General features: G+C 40.8%; 1 protein-coding gene across 1 annotated transcript in view; it reads left to right on the top strand.

Moving 5' to 3' along the window:
- The window catches only part of LOC150084729 (acid phosphatase type 7), a 214,069-nt gene that overhangs the window by 175,208 nt on the left and 19,517 nt on the right, over positions 1–19,344 (top strand). The window contains exon 11 of the mRNA XM_090375467.1: positions 14,488–14,625. Within this exon, the coding sequence (XP_090231593.1) occupies positions 14,488–14,625 (138 nt within the window). The remainder of the gene's footprint in view (positions 1–14,487; positions 14,626–19,344) is intronic.

Here is a 19,344-nt window from a genome sequence, read left to right as displayed (position 1 = left end):
TATTATACTGAATAATAAAGCCTTAAATTTTCAATGAAGAGAAGGAGATTACTTCTGACTTCAGAACGTTTGGAATGGGCATATTGAAGTCTCCAGGGGAAAAAAAAAAAAAAAATTTGTTACATCATAAGTGAGTTGGATCACTAGAATTCATCCCTAAAAATAAAAACAAATTTGAATCTGGTGTGAATCTGGCACGGAGCCTCAAAGTGATCAAAACTGCTGCTGATCAAGTGGGAAACTAAAAAATAATGATGGTAAATAATCGTAGCACTGCTGCCTCTTCCCACATGATTATTGGAAGCTGTGTGGTAAGATGAGTTTCTGATAAAAATATCACTCTGTTTATTGGAAGTTGACCACTCTTGACTCTCATATTTACAATGATGCTTTCTCTCAGTCTTCCTCTTGGAAAATTTCCAGTTTGTTTTCTCTTCAGAAAATATATTTGCAAAAGTGTTGGTCATCTGCATCATGTAATCCACCTGTTTTTTTGCTATAACCCTGAAGACTTAATTATTGGAATTAAGTCTCCCTGCAAAGCTCAGGTTTGCAGGGAGGCCTCAAGGGGGGGGGGAACAAGTTTTTATTGAAAAGGGAGCAAGGATGATAAGTGTTGGAGATAAGGAAGACTTTGCAATTGGAAATTGGAAGTTAAAGCAATGGAGAGGCTGACCTCAGTAGGAAGAATCCATCCTCCACAGGGAGGAACTGTTAAGAGCAGAAAAAGGTTTGGAGTGGTAGTCCACCAGATTAAAATTTGGGTGGGGAGGCGAAGAAAGGATACTCAAGTCACAGGGTCAGAATGCCCTATGTGAGACAGTATTAAATGAGTAATTGAGTTAGAGCAGTGCTGAAATTAAAATTGCTATTAATGGTTAAGGGTATGATACAAAAAAAAAGTGGAGTAAAAGTTACTATAGCCAGTGTTGAGAATACATAACTGTTTACCCATTGTGTCATTTAAAATTTTTAGTTACACCATGTGCATTGTTATATGAAAGAGCTTAAAGCTATTTTTGGCATAAAGTTTGGCATAAAAAAACAGCGCAAAGCTAATGCTGAGGTTTTTAAGCAAAGAGAGCACCCCTTGGAACTAAAAAGAAGACTAAGTTAACATATAATAGTGTTTTTATTGAAAAGGGAGCAAGGATGATAAGTGTTGGAGATAAGGAAGACTTTGCAATTGGAAATTGGAAGTTAAAGCAATGGAGAGGCTGACCTCAGTAGGAAGAATCCATCCTCCACAGGGAGGAACTGTTAAGAGCAGAAAAAGGTTTGGAGTGGTAGTCCACCAGATTAAAATTTGGGTGGGGAGGCGAAGAAAGGATACTCAAGTCACAGGGTCAGAATGCCCTATGTGAGACAGTATTAAATGAGTAATTGAGTTAGAGCAGTGCTGAAATTAAAATTGCTATTAATGGTTAAGGGTATGATACAAAAAAAAAGTGGAGTAAAAGTTACTATAGCCAGTGTTGAGAATACATAACTGTTTACCCATTGTGTCATTTAAAATTTTTAGTTACACCATGTGCATTGTTATATGAAAGAGCTTAAAGCTATTTTTGGCATAAAGTTTGGCATAAAAAAACAGCGCAAAGCTAATGCTGAGGTTTTTAAGCAAAGAGAGCACCCCTTGGAACTAAAAAGAAGACTAAGTTAACATATAATAGTGTTTAGTGTGTTCGTGTCTAATGGCACCAAGGGTTTCCCCCATCTCCGTGTAATATACGTTGTCACGTGAAACAGTACACTGTTGAGGCCAGAGATTTAAAAGTGTTATGTTGTTATTTGGTTTTAGGAGCATTAGCAACTAAGGCCATATTGCTCCAGGGATATGCAGTGGTCATTCTCTGACCTTTCCGTATTTGGTGATCACGGGCTCGAACCCCGGGTCTAATCAAGAAGCGTGTGCTACGCACTGCAGCTCCTGCCCACCTGGCTACGGAGGCACCATTTAAAAGTGTGTGGGTTTTGGGAGGTGTGTTGTGTACCATTGTTCATCTGGCCATTTAGCTGTTGGGCCCCTAATGGGACCCACCATTGTACACAGTAAGCCTCATGGAGGCAGATCAGGTACACAGTGGCTCTATAATTTACTCTGGCAGGCCCTGCCACCTAGTTTCCTGAGATTTCAGAGGCTGGACCTAAAAGGAAAAAAAATAAATAAATAAAAAATTGAGAACGTCATTTAATTTGGATGTAGTTAAATTTTGCAGTGTGGGGCGTACGTTGACATACAGGTAGAGTGGGGCTGAAGACTGGGGGGGGTGAAAGGTAGAAATATAGGGACAATAGAGAAGGCAACCCCAGATGGTCAGTGAGGCAGGCCCATGCCTCGCCAGGTGAAGAGATGGGTCAGCAGGGAAGGGAGGAAACAGAGCATCTATCTTCTCCCCCTCCTGCTGGGGGATAGGGAATTAAAGATGAATAGGGTTAGAGTACCCCATTCAGATTGCCATATATCGTTTGGCAGCAGTGCTGCTGGTGGAGGCGCCTCCGTAGCCAGGTGGGAAGGAGCAGCAGCAGTGCGTAGCACACGCTTCTTGATTAGACCGGGGTTCGAGCCCGTCACCACCAAATACGGGTGATGCGGAAAGGTCATGAAATGACCACCGCATATTCCCGGAGCAATATGGCCTTAGTTGCTAATGCTCCTAAAAACCAAATAATAACAACATGCTGCTGGTGGTCCTCGTCCATTCCCAGCAGAGATTGGACCGCAGCAGGGTCATTCATGGGATGGTTCCCGTCCATTTTGCAGTCTTTACAGTCAGAAGGTCCAGGTTCACTTGTTGGCGTTTGTGGGGTGTTTCTTGGGTCATTTCCCATCCATGTGGTATTTGCGTTACTGTTGTTTATAGAGTCATTTCTCATTGATTCGACTTTAGATCCACTTCAAGGTTTTGTGTCTTGATCGTCGGAGGCCATTGGGTTCCAGGTCTCTTCTGTGGGACAATATCCTTCGAGGTTTGTTCATTTCCTTATTGTGTCAGTGGCTGGTTGCAGTTCACTGCAATAAGAATCCTCCATCTTGTGAACAGGGCCAGTGCATAAGTTGGAGAAAGCCTGATATTCCTCCCTGGTGCTCCTGGCCATATGTATTTTGGTGATGAATGCACTGCAGAGGTCGTCAGAGCTGGAAATCATGCATGAGGTGCTGCCAGCTCTCCAGCCCCAGGTGAGCTGGCAGCAGCAGGTGAGCATGCAGCTTTTTCTTCTCCATAGTCTTGCTATTGGTGATGTCGGACAAGGGTATCCCAAACATGTCTGTGGGATACCCTTATCCAGGTGGTGTGTGAAGCTTACTGTGATACATGTGAGGCTCACTGTGATGCAAGCTCGAGTGATGGTCAGAGGGATTGATCGGTGAATCAAGTCAGTGATTTGTTTATTGACAACAGTTGTGGCTTTGTGATACCATGTGCCAGATGCATATGTGACTATTGGGAAGAAGATGGTTTTATAGAAAAGACATAGCACCTGTCTGTCTAGGCTCCAGTCTCTGCGAGTGACTCTGGCAACCAATGCAGTGTGTCTGACTTTTGTGCACAAGTATTTCAGGTGGTCCTGAAATGATAGGTTCGGATCTAGGATCACACCTAGGTACTTTTATCTGCTTTGAGAATTTGATTGTTTTCTGGTCAGTCTTGATTTGTGGTGGCCGCCTGAGGTTGAGGCATCCCTTGAGCAGGATGGAGTTTGTCTTTGCAGGGGATATTCTAAGTTGATTTTGCTTTGCCCATTCCTAAAGGGTGGTCAGAGACTGGTTTTCCAAGGTCTCCAGTTGTGCCCCCGAGTCCACCGACACTATTAGTATGAGGTCATCGGCAAATGCCTGTGATTTTACCTCAAGGTCTATGGCTAGGAAGGAGTCCATTGCTACATTCCACAGTAGTGGTCCAAGGACCAAACCCTGTGGACAGCTGTGAAATGTATTCTTGGAGAGGGTCCCATAGGGAGCAACAATCCTGATGGATCTGTTTGTGAGGTAGCTCTTGATAATGATGCTGTGGGGGTTGCCTGGGATCCCTGAAGCCTCGCCAAGATGTTTGGCCACCAAAGTGAGTCAAACATCCCAGCGAAGTCCACGGCAATCACAAGGTAATACTTCTTGCTGCATATTCTTACTTGTTCTTGTAGGTGCATTAAGGCGTACAAGGCTGAGCAATCCCACCTGAAGCCAGATTGGTTAGGTGAGGCCAGGCTGGCCCTGTCATAATATTTGCTGTATTTGTCTATAGACGGGGCATTCGAGTAGTTTACTTGCAACTGTGAGGAGTGCGATCAGTCTGTACAAGTCCGGGTGTGGTGGTTTGGGTGGATTTTTTCAGAATTAGTTTGATGTTTGCTTTCTTCCATGAGGTCAGGATGGTGCTAGAGTGAAGACAGAGGTTGAGTCAAAGGTTCGGGCCACACTCTACTGTCTTTTTGATGATTTCAGGCTCCAAAATGTCCAGTCCAGGGCATTTATTTCCCCTGATGAGGGTGGCAGCACTGTTGAGCTCCTCCATGGTGAAGTGAGGTTCTGTCGTTGCTGTTTGATAGCTTTCATTTTCTAAGCAGACTTGGATTTGCTCCGTTGTTGCCGGTTGTATAGCTGGGTGGAAGACTGTGTCCAGGATATTGAAAATGGTCTGCTCCCAGGTTGTGGATATGCCTCCTTGGGGCAATATTGTGGCGGCAATGACTTCCCCTCGGGATAGTTTATTCGTGGTTAACTTGTAGACGATTCCCCAGGTGTTCTCATTTCCCATAGTGGAGTCCAGGCATTCCCAAGATTGCTGTTTAGAACTTCTGATTTGGGCTGTGTAAGTGTTCCTTGCTTCTTTGTAGCGTCAGAGTACTTCAACCTCCGCTGCGGCCAGGAACACCTGGCCTGCTGAAAGGCCTTTCTTCTATGCTTCTTTCTGGAGTCATTGCAGTTCTAGGTTCCACTGGGGCACAGCCCCAAGGGTTGGATTTTTCTTTTTAAATAGCAATGTTGCTTGTGTGCGTTATGATCTCTGTTATCTTTCTCTGGAGGTGATCTGGATCTTTCAGGTGCTCAAGCTCCCTCTGTCTCTGTTGTATGCTGGTTTTTATGGTGGTTTGGAAGAGTTCCCAATTTGCTTTGGAAATGGCGTATCTGTGAGTGGTTTGTCTAGCTGCAGGTACCCTAGTCAGTGATCTGTTGAGTTGGAACGTAATGACTGATTGGATGTTCTCCAGGCTTCTCAGACGGACCAGTCAGTAATATTATTAGCGATGTTCCTGGAAGCCAAAGAGACATCTATGGTGGCCTTCCACAGTGTATTACTGAATGTGGGCAGATTGTTTGGTTGGTTTAACACTGTCAACATTGAATTTGCAAGGAACTCTTCCAATCTAGTTCCATTTCTTGTGCCCTGTCTGTCTGGCATGTGACAATGCCACATTGGTGACCAGCAGTTCACATCTGCACCGACTATAATTTTAGCGTTGAGGAGGGTGTCAGCAGCCAGTTGGGGGTATCTTGTGGCGAAGGTGATTTCTTCGCCCGGGCGACAGTAGAGGACAATAACATAAAATGCCCCCATAGCTGTGGTGAGGTTTCTGATCGTGACTGCAGCCCATGGAGTGTCGTCTTCAAATTGTACTATCTTGTCAGCAGTTCATCCTTTCTGTAATCCAGGAGAGTGTACATCAGGTTTCTTTGATAGATTTCCTCTGTTAATTGGTCCGGGGTCAAGTCTTTATCCGGGTCATATATGACTATTGAAGGCCCTTTTCTTTTAGGGATAGTTGCTGTGTGAGCCCCAGTTCAGTGATTTTGGTATTAGTCATAATTTTTTGCGCTTCCTCACTTGTTACTGTCTCTATCAGGACTCGTACATTTCTAGTTTTCCTCACCGACTTTATTCTGATTGCCTTGAATTCCTCTTTTAGGTTGGTCATGATTTGCATCTTTAGTTGTTCACTTGTTTGATTTTCCTGAATGGTTGTTTGTTGCAGTACCACCAGGTGTGGTTGTTTTGGCAAGGTCTTTTTCTTTATAGCAGGCATCAAACGCTTTCTTTATATCCAAAAATGCAATCCATAATTCTTTATTTTGTTCATAACACTTTTCCATCAGTTGCCTGATGCAGAAAATTAGATCCACCGTTGATCTGCCAGTCCTAAAGCCATACTGTTCCTCGGCCATCCTATTTCCAATCATTCCTCTTATCTTCCACTCTAACACTCTCTCATACATCTTACTCACATGTGATGTCAGTGTGATGCCTCTATAATTGGAACACTTTTTCCTGTTCCCCTTGTTGAACAACATGATGATCAAACCTTTTTCCAGTCCTTCGGCATCTGGCTCTCATCCCAGATCTTACGGAACAGTCTGTACGTTCACACTATCCCTGCCTTGCCTGCAGCCTTGAGCATCTCTCCATTTATCTCATCCTACCAGCAGACTTACCTGTCTTGATGTATTATCATCCCTGCACTACATCATTCCACATCAAGTCTGTCTGCTCTCTCTCCGTACTTCACTTTCATCCCCTCTTTTATGATCAACCTATCTTTGTCCCTTTTGCTAGCTGTCCTGCACGTTCAACAGATTTTCAAAATACTTCCATGTTTCTCTTATCTCTTCATCCTTGGTTATTATGTTCTCATTATCATCCATCAAGTATTTGCTCTGTTCACCATCTCTTCTATTCCTCACCATGCCATACAGCGTCTTTTTATTACCGTCGATATCTTGTTGTAGAGTTTCACTCCATTCTTCCAACCACAGTCTTTTCTCCTCGTTAACTATCCTCTTGGCCTCTCTCTTCACGGTTTCATATCTCTCTTTATTCTTATCATTTCTGTTCTGAAAGTAGGTCCTGAATGTATTATTCTTGATTTTCACAGCCTCTCTCATCCTATCATTCCACCATGGGGTTTCTTTCTATCTCCTACTATAGTCTTTGAATGCTTTCCATTCTGATTCCATGCTGTTCACCACTGTTTTAGGTACAACCTTCCTGAACTTTTCTCTGAACATCGCCCCTTTTTCCTCTTCTTTCAACTTTTCACACCTGTAGTTTTTTTTCTCTCTCATTATTTTGATCCTCTTCAATTTAGGAAATCTTAAAACAACTTACCTGTCATCACAACCCCCCGGAGACACTAGGAATGACCCTGGCATTCACTAGTCTTCTGTGTGTCTCTTTATCCATGATCCATGAGTATATAGTCAAGGAGGAATTCCTGTTGATTGTCCCAACCGTATCTTGTCACTTTGTGACTCTTTCTCTTCTTGAACCAGGTGTTTCCTGTGACCAAGCTGTTCTGTAAACAGAAATCCAATAGCCTGTCACCATCATCTTTCCTAGATCCCCAACTATGCAGACCCATAATGTATTCTAGTCCTTGGCTCTCCATTTCTTCACAACCTGTTTGCAGTGCATAACATTGTACTATCTTCAATGTTTCGCTGTCATTCATTTGCAGTTTAATTGACATGAGTGTCGCTGGTATTATTCACCTCCAGTAGCCTTTCCTTAATCCTGTGATCTATAATGATGGCTACACGCTTCCTCGTAACTCTCTACACCCATTTCCTTGTCTTTTTGATTCATTCAATCCAAGTATGCTTATTTTTCTTTTTCTGTCCTTTAAGATGTCCACACACACACACACACACACACACACACACACACACACACACACACACACACACACACACACACTCCTCAATTTTTCCTGACAATGTCATAATATTGAGTGTGGCTAGTTTGATATACAGGGTGTTTCAAAAGTGATGGTCAATAATTTAAAGGTGAACTGTACAGACTAAAAATGATTCACTTAAGGACCCATGTCCTTAAGTGAATCATTTTCGAAATATTGCACATTTCTAGTTGGGATCCACCACTGACTTGTTTGTTTAGGTTAGGTTATGCTCATTCTCTCCATTTTGCTCAATGCTCTGAGATGTAGCAGGCATAATAGTTCTTGTCAAAGGATAGTCAACATGGAAAGAGGTTACAGCAATGAAGAGTATGTGGACATGCACTTCGTGTATGGTAAAGCCAACGGCAGTGCACTCGAGGCTGCACATTTGTACCAAGAAGCATTTCTCTGCCAAAGGCAGCCCAACAAGCACACATTCATCAGGGTATATCAATGCGTTAGTGAACATGGGCGCTTCGCATATGAAGTACGAGCAGGTAGGCCCAGAAGCATAACACCTGATGTTGAGGAAAGGATGTTAAACATCCTGTAACATGCAATATCTGTAAAATCCTGTGGTTGAAACCAAAAAATTAAAATATATTATCTTATGTTTAATAAAACCACCCTTAGCAAAGGATTCACAGATTTTTGCCAAACTAGTGCTCCCATAGTGAGTGGGGAATCTTAACAGAAAATATGCATTATCTCGAAAACGGTTCATTTGCGGCCCTGTGTTCACTGGGACTTTTTTGCTTATTTTAGTTTATACTTTTCACCTTTAAATTATTGACCATCATTTTTGAAACACCCTGTATATTGTCATCAGCTGATCTTATTGGTTGCAGATACCACCTCGTCCAGGCTAATTAGTTTTGAGGCTTCTTTTTCTATTGAAGGCAATAAATTTAAGCTGCCAAACCTATCACAGAGTATATCATGTTAAATAAATGTTTTCATTCTCAAGGATCATTGTTATGAACAGTATAGGTACTTTTTTTTTTTAGAACCTATAGTACTTGGTACCGTGCATGGGTTGAAGGTTGAAAAGATGAAAGAAGACAGTTGTTGGTATTAGCCTTGAACTTCTGTAGATTGTAATTTTCAGGAAATATGCATGAAGGAAGGTTGTTCCAGAAAACAGAAGTTGAATAAATGAGGAAGAAGAAAAGTTGGTTCTGGGGAAATGAACGTGGGCAGTAAAAGGATGTTGACTGGTTGCGGCATGTGTTCGGACTGCTTTGAGAGAGAGAGAGAGAAGCCAATTCAGAAGAACAGTGCCTATGCAAGTATCTATAAAAAAAGGCATGCAACAGAAACAAAGTTTTTGAGACAGAGTGGAGAGAGGCTGTTACAGATGAGACATAAATTAATCTAACTGCCCTCTTTTGAATGGAACCTGAGAGAGGTTTTGGGGGCACAGCCCCAAATGTGAAAACAATATTCCATGGTAGGCTGGATTGTGATTTCTAGAGAGTCAACAACTGTTTGGAAGAAAAGTAACGCCGAGAGTGAAAGAGAAAATCCAGTTTTTTAGATGCAGATGAAGCAATATTTGTAATGTGCTTATGCCAAGAGATATTACAAGTCAGGGTAATCCCCAAGATCTTGCCTAGAAATCCGATCATCATTGAAGATAAGCATAGGAGGAGAAGAATCCGTTATGCAAGATATAAGACAGGACTGAGTTTTAGAAAGATTGAAATTAAGTTACCTTTGCCCCACTGAAGAATTGCCTGGAGATCAGCATTTAAGGATTTGGCATTGAATACTCAAGAAGTTGAAGCTGTTTGAGCAGGGAAAGGTTTCTCAAACTGGAAGGTGGAATGCAATGTGCTATCATCAGCAAAACTATGGATAGAATTTCTGGTCAATGGAAGAAGGTCATTAATATACAAGACAAAAAGAGTGAAACTGGTGTTAACCAAGGTTTAGTTCAGAAAGAATTGAACCTTGGTTAACACCAGCATTGATGGAGAAGTTAGAAGACAGAGAACCCTCTATCATCACCCTCAGTGAGTGGTCAGAGAGAAAATTGAATACCCACTTACAAAGAACCACTGGCAAACCATAGGATGGAAGCTTATGTATAAGCCCTTTATGCCAAACATGATGAAAAGCCTTTGAAATGTCAAGAGCAGTGGCTTGAGTTTCACCAAACTTTTCCATTGAATTTGTCCATAGATTGGTAACTTAAGCCAGAATATTACTAGTGGAACGACTCTGAGGTGCCTCCGTAGCCAAGTGGGCAGGAGCAGCAGTGCGTAGCACACGCTTCTTGATTAGAGCAGGGTTCGAGCCCGTGACCACCAAATACGATGGATGCAGAAAGATCAGGGAACGACCACTGCATATCCCTGGGGCAATATGGCCTTAGTTGCTAATGCTCCTAAAAACCAAATAACAACAACAACCATACTGGCGATCGTTGATCAGATGAAAGATTTCCAGATAGTTTAAGAGTTGGCAGTTAATTGATTTCTCCACTTTAGAAAGAGTAGAAGTAATCGCAGTGGGATGATAATTGGATGGAAGGGATTTGTCACCCTTTTTAGGAAATGGCTGGATATGAGCAAATTTCCAAGAAGAAGAAAAAACACCTTTGGAATATGAAAGTGAAACAATACGACAAAAAACAGGAGCAAGTTCAGGAGCTCATGTTTTGAGAACAAGTGGAGAAATGCCATCAGGACCTGGCGCTTTCTTAACATCAGATTCATCAAAATCCTTCTGGCATCCTTTTGACAGCAGACCACCGGAGGCATTGAATGCAGTGTACTGGAAATGGTTTGAGGTGATTTACCAAGATCATCAATACATGAGTTGGAAAAAAAAAAAATAGGATGCTAGCAGGTCACCTTTATCTTTGGCTGATGTAGCAACAGAACCATCTGGTTTTGACAGAGGTGGGAACAGAGATGGGCAAAAAAATTGCGGGCAATTGCTTTGGCAAGAGACCAGAATGCTCTGCTACCATTGGGACAAGAAGCGAGTTTTCTACTCTTAGCCCGATCGAAATCTAGTTTGGACTGATTAATAACTGCTTTACATAGTATAAATATATTTTAATTTAATGTCATTTTAAATTTTTTATTTGATTTAATTTGATTTAAGGTCATGGTTTAATTCTCATCTATTTATCATACATGTTTATATATTACCATAACCTTGTCAAGCTCCTGGCCTTCTGGCCGTTGAGGGCATATATTGTATCTTTATTGTAAATAAAGATTTCTTCTTAATACTTAATTTTTATTATTACTCAATATTGCTTATAGAAGCGTAGTACTGGAAATATTTTATAATGAAAATTCAGAAATATTATACGATTTTAGAGAATATAAGCTTAGTGGTTTGCATCAAAAATATTGTGTTGAGAGGGGTTAAAAAAAAAAGATAAAAATATATAACGTTGAAAGTGGTTTGCGAGCAAGGTTGGGAACCACTGATATAAGGGATAGTTCTGAAGAGTGGGAAGGGAACAGGTATTCTATTGCTGTATTGATATTTAGATTCCTCCAGTAAGATGAGGAGAAATGGCTCTTGAGTTTGCACACTCCTGTTACAGGATGGGGGGGACAAAGAATGAGAGTTTTTGGCTTCAATTTTGATGTTTTGCATAAATATTTGAACATTTAGGCAACGTTTGAGTTGTTGAAAAGGGGGGGAGGGCTCTAGTTCCCATGGAATTGGCACCAGAGTCCTCTGGATGATAGAATGGAAGTTACGACCATCGAAGTGTGCAGTATTGGCACTAGATGCCCAGCTACTTGAACAGACAATAGTTGGGTGGGTTGCATTTTGGTTCTATTGGCAGTAAGTATGTGGGGAGTAGTGAGGAGGGCATCAGGATTCTATTGCTCCATTGATATTGAGATTCCTCCAGTTAGATTAGGAGAAATGGCCCTTTAAGATTGTACACTCCTGGGACAGAACATGGGTGGGGGAAGAAAGAATGAGAGTTTTTGGCCAGAATTTTGATGTTTTACCTAAATGAAGAGGGACTGTGTATGCATTTCAAAGGGGAAGAGGGCCCTTGTTCCAATGCAATTGGCACCAGGGTCCTCAGGGTGATAGAATGGAAGTTACGGCCATGGGAGTGTGTGCAGTGTTGGCACTGAGTGCCCTGCCGCCTGGTCAAACAGTAGTTGGGATAGCATTTTGGTTCTATTGGTAGTATAGATATAGGGGATGGTTCTGAAGAGTGAGGAGGGTATTAGGATTCTATTGATATTGAGACTTATCCAGTTAGATGGGGGAGAAATGGCCCTTTAAGATTGCACACTCCTGGGACAGGACAGTGGGGGGGGTGAGAGTTTTTGGCCAGAATTTTTGTTTTGCCTAAATGAAGGGAGAGTGGGTAAGCAAAAGAAAGGGGAGAGGGCCCTGGTTCCAATGGAATTGGCACAAGGGTCCTCGAGGTGATAGTTAACATATAATAGTGAGTCAAGTATCTATTAGCATTAGTAGAAGCATACGATACAAGAAAGCAAGCTTATGCAGCATCAACGAAAAAAAAACTTCCCATTTCATCCCTCCATTCGTTCCAAATGCCTGTCCAGCTCAGCCTTAAATTTATTTAAGTATTAACTTCCACAACAAAAGATGGAAGTCTTTTACACCAACCACACACTGGCTAAAGGAAAATTTCCACACATCTATTCTACAACTGTCTTTCCTCAGTTTGAACCTATACCCCCTCAGGTTCTTAATCTGAGCAAGAGGAAGAATCCCATCAGCATTCAGCTTGCTCAACCCATTCAAGGCCTTATACAGCTCAATCAGATCACCTCGCAAATGCCTCTCTGTCTCCAAGCCCTGCAATTTGCAGAACTATCTTGGTAAGAGCACCTCTTTATTCCCCCGACCAATCTTGTTGCCCTTCTTTGTACTTGTTCTAGCAACTCTACATCCTTCCTAAAATGAGGCCTCCAGACCTGTACCTGTGTACAGGTCTGGAGGCCTAAAATGAGGCATCAATTTTTCTTTTCTTTTTTTAATTGGCTCATTTTATGGGCTATAAATTATATTAAATTAAAAATTGTAATAATTATAAAAGGCATAAAACATAAAACATCTCACACCAATATTATTTTTTTCAATAAGAAGTCAAACCCAAAGGAACTTCGCTAAATCGATGCTACAATAATAATTAGGAAATAACTCTTTGACGCTGCGTAGAATTACTTGGTTACTGTTGTACTGGCCGCGATTCCCGATTGAACCGAATTAAGCCGAACGTTTACGGCGAGTGTAGTCAGGTATGGATTTTCTATATTTTACCGAGGGGTAAAATATAGAAATTATAGTACCGATTATGCATTTACCGAGGGGGCCGGATTCAACATCGTCGCGGGCCGGCTGTTGCCCACCCCTGCTCTAGAATTTACATAAGTAAAGAACTCTTTGCTGTTTTTCCTTGCATCCTTTGCCGAAGATTTCTCATAATCTGCCTTCGCTTACCGAACCTTCTTTGTGACTTGATTACAGACAAGCTTATATCTTTCATAGGCTTCCGTGTTACCTGATAATTTATATGCATCCCATACATTTTTCTTCTCTGCCACTAGCCTCATTAATTTATCTGAAATCCATTTAGTCCTGAACCTTGAACAGTATTTCTTAGTGTAATGAAAAGCCTAGTAGCCTCCAAAATTAAGTCCCTGAAGGCTTCCCATTTAGAATTCAACGTTGGTAACATCATCAGTTGATCCCACTGTACAGAATTTAAAAACTGTCTGAGACCTCTAGTCACCCTTACGAAAGCAAAAGCCCTTCCCTTTAGTCTTGATGGTAGTTTCATCTTTAAGTAATTCACATACCAGTACATTGCAATTACTGTCACCCAGTGATTCCTTTATCTGCAAATTCTTAATGCATGAATAATCATTGCTGATAATTAGATCAAGAATATTACTCCCTCTGGTTGCCTCTCGAAAGTGCTGCTGCTGTAGAAAACAGTCGTCCAATAAATCCACAAATGCCTTGCTAGTATGTAAGTGACCAACCCACAAGTTCCAGTCAATATCTGGAAAGTTAAAATCTCCCATTATAAGACATTCAGATTTACTGGCCCACTATTTCTCTGCACAGTTGCTCATTATAGTCATCAGATTCATTAGGCCTATAACACACACCTACTCTCGTTTTTCCTTTCCCAGTGTTTATGTCACACCAAACAGACTCAACATTGCATTGACCACCAACATCAGTTGGATGCAATGCACTTTCTTAGATTTTGTTTCTTAACTAACAGCATAACCCCTCCTCCCTTCCTCTCCTGTCTATCCTTTCTGTACACATGGTACTCCCCAAATTCGAAGTCTGCACTGCTTATATCTGTGTGACATCACATCTCTGATATCCCAACAATATCTGCCTTTGATGTCTTGACTAGCTCTTTAAGCTCATCAAATTTGTTTACTATACTCCTAGCATTGGTGTACATGCACCTGTTTCTACTCTTAGTTATCCTAACACAGCCCATGTATTTATTTGTTCCACTGTGACTCCAAACAGTCCTGGAAATCTGCATTGTCAATGCAGATTTCCAGAACAATGCTGCTGCTCATTCTAATAGAAGCAGTGCAAGATTCAATTTTGTCTCTGCCTGCAGCCACTGTTAACCTTTTAGTCTGTGTATCCCCCCAATTATCAATAAAGCTTAAACTTTTAAAATGAAAATTTTATCTTCATATAAATGATAATTATGTCTACCATTTATTAATGACTACAGCTAAACTTTTAGTTCATTCTGTATTATCTTAGAGAATTTTAATAGGCGTAAAATAATATAAACTGTTTTTTTTGCAGGGTTGCCAGGAAAAACATGATCCCTTTCAAGTAAATCCTCCTCCTTGGAGTGCTTTCCGTAGCAGTGACTATGGTTATACACGCATGAACATAATTAATGCTACCCATTTATACATGGAGCAGGTTTCTGATGATAAGGTATGATCACTACTATATTTTTCTTTATTTAATGGCGCCTCCGTAGCCAGGTGGGAAGGAGCAGCAGTGCGTAGCACACGCTTCTTGATTAGACCGGGGTTCGAGCCCGTCACCACCAAATACAGAGGATGCGGAAAGGTCAGGGAATGACCACCGCATATTCCCGGAGCAATATGGCCTTAGTTGCCAATGCTCCTAAAAAAAAACCAAATAACAAATAACTTTATTTAATTGTAGGATCAGTAATGTGGATCGGGGTGAATATAATTAATGTTACCCATCTGTACATGGAGCAGGTTTCTGATGATAAGATATGATGACTACTATATATATTTTTTATTTAATAGTAGGATCAGTAATGTGAATCAGGGCGAAAATAACAAGGAAACTTGACTGTAGTCTGGCTTTTATCAGTCTTAACTATATATTATGGAAAAATTTACATCCAAAAGAAATTTTATCATTGCATATTGATTGAACAATTCTGAATTAAGAGAAGAATTACAAAACAAAAATGGGGTGGGGGAAGTTTCTGTTTTTATTCCAGAACTAGCAAGAATGCAACAGTCTCATTATTATATCATTATTATGGTTGTTAACAGGAGACCCCGGTTTTACAGGGATGGGATACACTTGTATGGAAGGGTTGCAAGAATATTTGCTGATGCTATACAGGTAGTGATAGGTGTGTTGGAAAACTGCTAGCTTGCATGGATATACAGACTAATAGATTAACTAGAGCCACAGGCAGAGGTGAGAGTGATTCTTTCATTGCATCTATTGGAACGTGCAGCAGCCTGGAAAGCAAGGTATCTGGGATTTCAGGCCCTGCTGTGGGTCATCTGTGGGAACAAATAAATACATGGGTTGTGTAAGGGTAACTAAGAGCAAGAACATTTGCATGTATATGTGCATGTGCACTAAATGGCAGGAATATTGTATCAACTTGATGAATTAAAGTACTGATTAAGTCATCAAATGCAAACATTGTTGTGAGGACACCTCCGTAGCCAGGTGGGAAGGAGCAGCAGTGCGTAGCACACGCTTCTTGATTAGACCGGGGTTCGAGCCCATCACCACCAAATACGGAGAATGCGGAAAGGTCAGGGAATGACCACCGCATATCCCGGAGCAATATGGCCTTAGTTCCTAATGCTCCTGGCGCCTCCGTAGCCAGGTGGGCAGGAGCAGCAGTGCGTAGCACACGCTTCTTGATTAGACCGGGGTTCGAGCCCGTGATCACCAAATACGGAGGATGCGGAAAGGTCAGGGAATGACCACCGCATATCCCCGGAGCAGTATGGCTTTAGTTGCTAATGCTCCAAATAAATAAACAAGCTAATGCTCCTAAAATAACAAACAACATTTTTGTGAAAGCCGAGACAGTCGCTCAGACACAAGTGATGCTGAGTTTAAATATTTGGAGTACAGTGTATACAGGAATGACAGAGAGAACAAGAGCGATTGTGCTCTTAGTTAAGAAGCATATTAAATATAAAGCAGTGCATCCAGTTTACATGGTCACCCATGTCAACTGGATGCACTGTGCAATGTTGAGTCAGTTTGTTTTGATATGAGCACTAGAAAACAAAATTGAGAGTAGGAGGGTATTATAGGCCTAATGACTATGATGAGTATAGCAAACAGCTATACCGAGAAATATTGGGTCAGAAAATCAGAATGTCTTATAATGGGGAATTTTAACTTTCCAGATGTTGACTGGAATTTTTAGATTGTTCACTCACACACTAGCAAGACTTTTGTAGATTTCTTGGATGACTGTTTTCCTGTTACAGAAGCAACAAGAGCAAGCAGTACTCTTGATCTGGTTATCAGCAGTGATTGTTCATGCATTAAGAATCTACAAGTAAAAGACCCACTGAGTGGCAGCAATCACAGTGTGAACTAATGTGGAATTTAATTAGACATAACTACTGTAAAGGGAAAGGCTTTTGCTTTCCTAAGGTGCCTACTGTTAATACATTTGGTTTCATAGAGATTTTACATTCTATGCAGTGGTAACAACTTATGTTACCAACAGCAAATTCTAAATGGGAAGAATTCAGTGAAGTAATCATAGAAGCTACTAGTCTTTTCATACCAATGAAGAAATACTGTTCAAGGCTTAGACCTAAATGGATGTCAGATGAACTATTGAGACAAGTGGCAGAGAAGAGCCTGAGATGCATATAAATTATCAGGTGATTCCAGAAGCCTATGGTAGATATAAATTAGCCTGTAATCGAGTCACAAAGGAGGTTAGGCAAGCTAAGGCAGATTATGAGACGTCTCTGGCAAAAAAAAAAAAAAAAAAAAAAAGCAGCAAAGACATCTATGCTTATAGTAACAATAAAAGAAAGGGACTGAACCACATTGGGCTACTTGATGTCAGTGGATTAACCATTTATGGGCTTCCTCAGGTTGCTGACAAATTGAATAGGTATTTTGCATCTACATTCACACGTGAGGAAATTCTTTAGGGGGGGATGCCAGAAGTTCATCAAACTCAAATGGGGAGCTAAATGACTTTGTGGTAACTGAAAGGGAAGTGGAAGAAGAATTGTTGAAGATGAATATAAAAGAGGCATCTGGGTGGATGGGATCTATCCAATCATGTTAATAGAGGCGCAAAGGAAGTAAGCAAGCCTTTAGCCATAATTATAAGAGCATCCTTGGATTCAGGGGAGGTCCCTATGGACTGGAGATGTGTGAACGTATCTCCAATTCATAAAAGGGGATCAAAAGGTGACATGAGTAATTACATACCTGTTAGCATCTGTTCCAGTGAGAAAATATGGATACACTGGTGGAAGAAGTAATGCAGGGCCATCTGGACAGGAATGCAATTATACTGCAGTCACAGCATGGATTTGTTAAAAGGCAGTCTAATTTGACCAATCTGATAGGTCAAATTAGATGATGCACTGGATGCAAAAAATAATTTTGATATCATTTATTTGTATTTCAGGTAGACATTTTTTTACTGTTGCACATAAAAGACTGTGCATTATAGCCTAAGTTGCTGATGCACCAACAAATCTAACAATAATATAAATGACTGCTGTACAAACTGGAGCAATGTGACATTAAGAGCAAGTTACTGCTATGGATAAAAGGATGGTTAAGTGGAAGAAGACAGTGGTTATCAATGGGCACTGCTCTTCCTGGTCAATTGTTATCAGTGGAGGTCCCCAGGGTTCAGTGCTGGGCCCATTGTTGTTTTCAATATTTATTAATGATATTAATGAAACTGGAGCTTAGAGGGGACACAGGCATGCTGTGCATTATTAGAGAGTCTAAAACACTGATAGATCCAATATCTTTTATATTAGAAGATTTAGGAGAAGCCCAGTTGGCCTGCAACCCTAAAATCCACTCATGCACACTATCTTGCTGGTGATCCCTGTTACATCACTTTGGTGGCAACAAATGTGTAGAGTGGTTCTCTTGCTTCTTGATTAGACCGGGGTTCGAGACTATGACCACCAAATGCAGAGGATGCGGAAAGGTCAGGGAATGACCACCGCATATCCTGGAGCAGTGTGGTTGCTAATGCTCCTAAAAACCAAATAACAAACAAACAAAATTGTAATAATTATAAAAGGCATAAAACATAAAACATCTCACACCAATATTATTTTTTTCAATAAGAAGTCAAACCCAAAGGAACTTCGCTAAATCGATGCTACAATAATAATTAGGAAATAACTCTTTGACGCTGCGTAGAATTACTTGGTTATTGTTGTACTGGCCGTGGTTCTCTTCAAGATTGCTGATCAGCATGAAGAGGAAAAGACCAAACCCTCCAGCGCTTTATTAAATAGGACAACATGACAAAACAAATTACTGTCAGTCCCCAACAACTTTCACTTCCCCTCTTACAGCAGTGAGAGGATCAAAGTGGAAGCAGAGGGTGCACAGAATCTCTGGGTACAACCAGGCTGCCATGCACAGAAACTGAACTTGGCCGGTTTCAATGTAAGATCACTCATTGATGAAGATAGAATATTAGAGCTGGAAATTGAATTAGAAAATGTGAATTGAAATAACATTGGCTTGGCTGAAACAAGAAGAAGAAATGAATATGAATCACAAGTGCATCAAATGGAAATCTGCTGTACACCAATGGATAAGAAAAACAGTGAAGGTGGAGTTGGTTTTCTGGTCCATAAAGATATTAAAAACAACATTTTGGAATTTAAAAGTACATCACCAAGGATGTCAAGACTACTACTCAGGATTTCTAAGAGGTACAATCTAAAGGTTATAATGATATATGCACCAATGTTGAGCCATGGTTATGAAGAGGTTGAAGCAATATGGGATTTCAATGCTAAGGTTGGAAAGAGACAAAACAGCCCAGAAATGGAAACTACAGCAAATTTTGGATCAGTGAAAGACTTCTGAAATTTGCAGAATCTCGAACAGTGTCAGTAATGAACATTTTTTTTTCAAGAAACAGGTGAACAGAAAGTGGACATGGAAGAGCCCAAATGGATTAACAACTAATGAAATTGACTTCATCCTCACTAAAGAGGGTATATTGTGAAAGATTTTACTGTCCTGAACAAGGTAAATGTGGGAAGTGATCTCAGAATGGTAAATTGCATACTTGATATAGATGTAAGAAAAGAAAGGAAAAAACTGACTCAAGTAAATAATAAGAAGGTCTTTGATATAACAGAAGAGGGAAAAAAGCAACATGTACTGAAACTTAGG

Source organism: Mastigoproctus giganteus, chromosome 6 (assembly GCF_048544385.1).
Source record: "Mastigoproctus giganteus isolate SK-2022 chromosome 6, ASM4854438v1, whole genome shotgun sequence".
Taxonomy (NCBI): Eukaryota; Metazoa; Arthropoda; class Arachnida; order Uropygi; family Thelyphonidae; genus Mastigoproctus; species Mastigoproctus giganteus.
Note: the sequence above shows the minus strand (reverse complement) of the source record. Positions and strands in the feature narration are given on the sequence as shown.